The sequence below is a fragment of the Scomber scombrus genome, chromosome 19 (assembly GCF_963691925.1).
Source record: "Scomber scombrus chromosome 19, fScoSco1.1, whole genome shotgun sequence".
NCBI lineage: Eukaryota > Metazoa > Chordata > Actinopteri > Scombriformes > Scombridae > Scomber > Scomber scombrus.
The window spans coordinates 14956374-14963214 of NC_084988.1; the positions used below are offsets into that span (position 1 = coordinate 14956374).

A 6841-nucleotide genomic window follows, 5' to 3' on the forward strand; every position below is an offset into this window, starting at 1 on the left:
TGCAATCTAATTCAATCCAATACAACAGCCCTGCTATAAATTCTACATTTAAGAAGTTTATACATTTTCAGTTTTTGTTGACATTGTCAAGAAGGTGATAATGCTGCTTTGTGTTTATTATTGAGGTCATAGTGGGTGATGTTGGTGTATTAGGGTGCATTATATTGAATGGTAATAATAATATTTTGTAATATTTTGAGGGGGGCATAATATTAGGAACGCCAGTCAATATAATACACCCCAGTATGCCACCACCACACAGTACGACCTCAGTAATAAACACAAAGTAGAATCACCTTTTTGACATTGTTAAAAAAAACTGAAAATGTATAAACTCGAAAAAAAAAAGTAGAATTTATAGAAAAGCTGTTGTACTGGATTGAATTGCACAGGTGTACCTAATGAAGAGGCCGGTGACGTGTACTGTAGATAATAATAATAATAATAATAATAATAATAATAATAATAATAATAATAATAATAATAATAATAATAATAATAAATCAAACTTATATAGCGCTTTATGCGGTGCTCAAAGACGCTTTACAATTTCCCTATTTCCCTATTTAAAACTATGAAACAAATGTTTATAAGTTATAAAAGGTTAAAAAACAAACAAACAAAAGAAGACAAAAACAAAGGTTAAAACATGACGAGTCCAGTGGGAGCTAGGAGTTGAAGGCTAGTATGAATAGGTGTGTTTTTAGTGCAGATTTGAAAGAGGAGAGGGTTTGGGAGATTTTGATGTGAGGGGGGAGTGAATTCCATAGGGTGGGGGCAGCAACAGAGAAGGCCCGATCACCCCAGGTGCGGCACTTAGTCCGGGGGATCGGGAGGGGTCAGCAAGGTAGGGGGGGTGCTAAGTTGTTGAGGGCCTTGTAGGTGGTGAGGAGGATTTTAAAGTTGATTCTGTGTTTGATTGGAAGCCAGTGAAGTTCACGGAGGACAGGTGTGATGTGTTCTCTGGAGCGGGTACCAGTGAGGAGGCGTGCAGCAGAGTTCTGGACGTATTGGAGTTTATTGAGGACTTTGGTGGTGGTGCCGTAGAGAAGACTGTTGCAGTAATCAAGCCTTGATGTAATGAAAGCATGGATGAGTGTCTCAGCAGCGGTAGTAGACAGATGTGTATCAGCAAGTTAAAATGTACACATACAATAGATAGATAGATAGATAGATAGATAGATAGATAGATAGATAGATAGATAGATAGATAGATAGATAGATAGATAGATAGATAGATAGATACATAGGTCTACATAAAAAAACACTAAGTACTGAATAGTTACAGTATGTGCAATATATACATCAAAAACAGTAACACTAACAGTAGGGCAAAAGAGTAATAATAAATAAGGTGCATTGTATTGGGCTTTGAGCATATGTGCTCATATATACAGGTATAAGTAGGAATATACCACTTTTGTTGTTTTGTGTTGTTGTTTTGTGTTTTTTTTTTCTTTTGTGAAAGGGGGCGTCATGCTGTATAAAAGGTACAACTGTACAACACCCTTGTTCCAAACAAAGTTGAAAGAGAAAAAAGATAAAATAGAAAAAAAATAAGTTGCTCTTATCTTTAAATTCAAATTACTTATTGGACACAAGATGTTTCCTACTTAGACACTACTGAAAAGTTCAGTAGAGTGTATTGAAGAGCTGAGGTTTCCACGCCACAAGCTGTTTCTTAAAATATATTGCCTATTTCAAAAATAATTTGTGATAACACAATGCCAAACCAATGACTTTGTTTACATGTTCACAAAAAAATCTGATTATGCTAATCAGATTATGGCAGGAAATCAGTTGATGTATTGTGAGACTACTCTAAAACCCCAGTTTGCATGTGATTTTGTCAGTAATCAGCTTTTCACCACTAACCCCTTCAAAATCGTGATGTTAGTTACTTTTTCCTGCGAACTGAATCGAATTGAGGCCTACTGCCTGATGATAATTATTATTTTCCCTGTTGTAAACTATTTATCACGTCGGTGGTTCATTTTGTGTGTATACATATTTCCAACAGCACGTGAAGGCAGCGCACGGTTTGCACAAACGTCACGAAATGCTACGTAATAATTTTTGTTATGGCTGCCAACAAAAGATCAGGATGACACGATGACACACTGTTAATCTGCCTCCGATGGTTAAAAATCATTAATGGTTTCATATAATGAATTAAACTGTCAAAAAGTGTAAACAAATATTTTCATTAATTTAATAAAAGCCATTTTCTCTATTTGTAAACTACTGCTCATTTAACTTTAGGCGTTCAAACTGGGACACGTTTCTGTTTACACCAGTGTGTTGCTAAGCAACGAATGAACATGGCAACGGTTCGAGCTGAAAACTAGCCGCTCTGTGGATTTTCTTGAGAAAAATGACTTTCTAAATCAACTTTTGTTGTTGTTGTAGAAACCACCTGGATCTCTTTCAGGTAGAACACATTTTTTGACAATATTGTTAATATAAACTGTGGGCCTTTCTGCTATAGCTGAGATCTTTTTCACAACAGTCATCAATCTCCACCAGCTTTCTGCAGGTCGATATAAAATGGCATCAAGCTATGGATCACTTGTCAAGGAGGCCACCGTGCTGCTCGATAAGTTCAGTGCAGGCAGACAGTGTTTGGATGATTTCATGGAAGATGCTTCAAAGGATCTGCAGGTACAATAGATGGACTCAGATCAGTGTCCAGATGCTGCAGGTTTACCATAATCGACCTTAAAAATGTTGTTATTTGTTGCAGCACATGGATACCCAACATAAGAAGTTCATACTTGATGTTGTTTCTGGATGTGTTGAGTACAAACATTTATTGGACGTGGTCATCAATGCCTTCTACAGCCAGAATGGGAAATGCTTATCCAGAGGTGATCGCAGCCAGTTTGTCAGTAAGTCAATTGCCTGAGACAATTCGATTTTTTAGCTCAGTCTGAATATAGGCCTAACATGATATTTACATATTTATAATATTGTTTTCAGTTATCTGTTACCTCGCCACATTTGTCCTTGATGACCTTGGACTTCAGAGTTTTAGCAACATTGTCAAATCTCTGGACATCAAGAAAATGCACACAGTAAGAAAGTCCATTTCTGATGTGAAACAGCAATCAGAAGCTGCAGTGTGGTGCGCAGTGTGTTAGTGTGTGCTGTGTTTGTTCGTAGTTCCTGAGTTTCTTCTTCACAAACCTCACCACATGGATACAAGAAAAGTGGAATAATATCTACGATGCTACCTACGTGGAGAAACACTGGGTCAGCCCTCTGCTAAGGTGAAAAAAGCACTCAATTGAACATATTTTTAGGCATTAATAGTTGTTTTTAAGGCAAGAAATGAATGATTATATCTATCACGTTTGTCCTTCAGGTGGCGCCCTGAGATTGATAATCTCTTGGACCGGCTTGCTGTCAAAATGTCTTGTGGGACTCAGATCAAGAAAGCTCCAATCAAAACCACTGAGCCCCAGGAGTTCTCTCTTACCACACCTAAACCGCGAGCTCTGCCCATACCTGAGCTTGTCCCACAGCAGGAGAAACACAAACTGGTTAGCCTCATTTACAGTTATATCCACTTTGTTCTTCAAACACTATCATAGATGTTGCATGTTTGCACTTTTATTCTGTTTCTTCTGTTTGTGCAACAGATATATACCTTTAAGAAAATATAGACCGGTTATTAAGCTGTGTATAGATGGATGTAAAGCTCATATGACTTGTTTTGTAGGTACCAAATAGCACCTACAGGGCTCCAAAAGAGATGCAGATGATAGAGGAGATCAAACAAAGGAACCATCAAAAGACTGAGGTAAAATGCCTGCTTTTACCATTATCAACAAGAAAATAAGTTTGACAGAAAACCAGCCGGCACAACCAAGAGTTAAATATGACATTTTAGTACATTAAAACACTGGAAAATGTATTTTTATATTTCTAAGCCACTGTATTGTTAATGATTTTTTACTTAATACATAAATAATGAATATTTAACACTGCCTTTTTTGCATGGCATTGTAATGACATCCTATCTGTTCTTCATTGAAGGAACTGCTGTATGAAGCAAATATGAAACAGTTCAGATGTGCAAATCCACATAAGTCTGAAAACACAAAGGTATGGACAATTTTCTTGTCTTTAAAAAATAATGGTATTGATTTATGTTTAAACTTATATAATAAAAAAAACAAGATATTAATGTACATTTCACTGACCATTTACATTTCTGCTTGAACCATCGTTTAATGCAGAAAGTGATGTCCCAGATCGAGAAAGACTTTAATTCAGAGCTCAAGTTCAATTCAGTTCATTCCTCTGGACATCCCTCCATTAATAAGGTGAGATCAGATTATTTCACCTGCTTGAATGGATCAGTATTTATTATATTAATAATAAGTATTGACTGAAGTGATGATGATTTTTCTGATCCTGTTAGAATAACAGCTGGCCCGTCAAGCTCAATAGTGCCGCCATCCTGAGGCAAGAGGCGCTACACGACCGTCAGGTGGAGAAGGAGCTGCAGAGGTACAGCACAGCATTTACCTGCAAATATGAATCTCAGCATGAAACAAAACTGTTAAAAGATTTAGACACTCGTTCTTCTGAGGGACTGTACATTTCTACTCACTTTTAGTGTTAATAATACTTGTGTGTTTGTGTGTGTGACTGAATTGTCTCATTGTGATGTTGCATATATGTAAAGATCTTGATCTCAAGCTCAAAGTATTTGCTGTGTCGTCATGTGCGTGTTGACACAGAATGGAGCATCTGGTGCAGGGGGCACGTGAGCCCTCCTCTTTCCTGCAGTGGCAGAAAGAGATGCGAGAGAAGGATCTTCAGGAGGAGTTGGCAAAGATTGAGCGCAGGCATCTAGAAGGACGCATCAGTTATGAGGAGGCAGCAATGGCCCGCACCCGAATAATGGAACGCAACCAGAAGACTGCTCAGCTCAAGAAAGAAGAGGTGGGTAAAGGCATTTACAGAGGATTACACAGCTCTTTAAAGTGTGTAATGAGGAGAGTAATTAGACAAAAACATGCTTTAAGATGTCATTTTAAGGGGATTGACAGTTATGTGTGAAAAATGTTTTTTTCACGGTTTCTTTGTTGTGTGTTGTAAAGACAGCTCAGCTGATGCGGAGATATGCTGAGAAAAGGCTGCAGGACGAAAAAGGAATGAAAGACTTGGTGCAACAAGTGGCAGAGGGCCACAAGAACTCAAAAACAGCTAAAGAGAAGCTGCAGAAATTAAAGCAAAGTATTGGTGAGCCCCCTCACTTAAAGTCCCCTTCCACTCAAAAATGTGTTTTGCTTCTTGTTCGTACAGTTGAATGTTTGAGCTTCACTGTGCAGAATGATGGATGTGCAGAGTTTGATACTTGAAGGCTGTTTTCATTTTCATCTGCTGAAAGAGGAAAGTTTCTCTGCGCAAAGGCAGGGCCTATAAGCAGGATTGGTGACATCACAACTTTTGCAGCCAATCAATTTTCCAATATTGAACTTACACAAGCGTGATGTGGAAACTTGAAACCTAAAAATGGACTTTAGAGTGAAGGGGGGGCATCTTGTGTCCAGCAGTTAAACTTCTGAGATAAATATATATTTGCATATTCATAGATTTTGTGATTTTGAATGAGGGAGAAGATACAGATGTAATTTTCAGGATTTGAACAAATTATTTTAACTTTTTTTGCGAAAAACTGTATCAGACACAAATTATTATCAGTACAACATTTTAAATACATCTTAAAACATGTCTGGAGAGGATTTTTAACATGAAATGTGATGCAATGATCGTTTGGTCATGATTTGTCTTTTCATTCTAAATTATTTTATGCCAACCTCACAGTGAAAGAAGTCTCAGAAGAAAGACGAGAGCTCCTTGGTCAAGCCCTGGATGACGCACAGGCAGAGCTCAGCAGAAAATTTGAAATCATCAGTGAAATCCGCGCCATCGAATCACTTCCTCACATTAGAGTCAAGAATTTTGATAACACAGAGGTAGGTGAAAGAAAAGGATTGCTGTCATTCTTACATCTCACACACTTTCATCTCTGTGTCACCGTTTTGTGTCCCATGCCAGATTGCAGGCCATGGGCTGCTCGGAGAGATGTCTGTGGCCGAGACGAGGGAGCGGCTGGGCCTTCTGAAGGAGGCACAGCAAACAGAGCAGCAGGAGAAACGGGAGTGCATCCTGGAGGAGAGGGAGAGCAAGAAGCAGCTGCTGCTGGAGCAGCTGGACAACATCCACAGGAGAGAGCTGGCACAGGCCACTGCCATCAGGTCAGGCAAATGTTGGGTCTAGGAAAAACAAGTAGACTAATCAACACACACAAGCGCAGACACATGTACGAACACACAAATATCACACACGTTGGTGATAGTTTTGGCACGTTGCAGGAAAGAGAAGAGGAAAGCCACGCTGGGTTTCCGGCAGGCAGCACCTCAGGACGAGAGAGTTTTGGTTCTGCAGAAAAAGCTCCAAGAGAAACAGCAAGAGCGCCAAAGACTGAAGCAAATTGAAAGCAACAAGGCCAAAACCGCTGAGCAGGCAGCAGCTCACACGGTCAGACACACGGAGACACACAACAAAGTGAGCATGAAATCCGCAACAAAGAAAAACAGTGTCCTTTCAGTGAGGGACTTGTAAGCTTTGTCTGTTTTTGTTACTGTAGAGATTTTTTACGGTAGTCGCAGTAAATAATCTTCCTCCTCACTCATCTCTGTGTTTCTTGTTTCGACAGAAAAGCTCGAAGGAGAAAAGCTGGGAGGACTTGGAGCTGAGCTTAGAGCGTTATATCCAGAAGGAGGCTCCTTATGTTGTTTCTCAGAGAGAAACACTCAAGACGTAA

At 39.1% G+C, this 6841-nt stretch overlaps 1 protein-coding gene across 1 annotated transcript; it reads left to right on the forward strand.

The window, feature by feature from the left end:
* Window positions 1-2547: 2547 nt before the first annotated feature.
* Window positions 2548-6841, forward strand: cfap99 (cilia and flagella associated protein 99). The gene is made up of 15 exons (XM_062440880.1): window positions 2548-2661; window positions 2744-2888; window positions 2980-3074; window positions 3163-3269; window positions 3365-3542; window positions 3722-3802; window positions 4039-4107; window positions 4242-4328; window positions 4427-4515; window positions 4749-4953; window positions 5112-5253; window positions 5839-5990; window positions 6073-6272; window positions 6390-6582; window positions 6734-6841. Exons 1-15 carry the CDS (start codon window positions 2548-2550, stop codon window positions 6839-6841), a joined length of 1965 nt encoding a protein of 654 aa, XP_062296864.1.

Excerpts from the sequence above, each read along its gene's own strand:
- cfap99 (XM_062440880.1), top strand. The coding sequence starts at position 2,548 with ATGGCATCAAGCTATGGATCACTTGTCAAGGAGGCCACCGTGCTGCTC. Across the intron at positions 4,329-4,426 it reads GACATCCCTCCATTAATAAG|AATAACAGCTGGCCCGTCAA; the intron begins GTGAGATCAGAT and ends TGATCCTGTTAG. Across the intron at positions 5,991-6,072 it reads AGAATTTTGATAACACAGAG|ATTGCAGGCCATGGGCTGCT; the intron begins GTAGGTGAAAGA and ends GTCCCATGCCAG.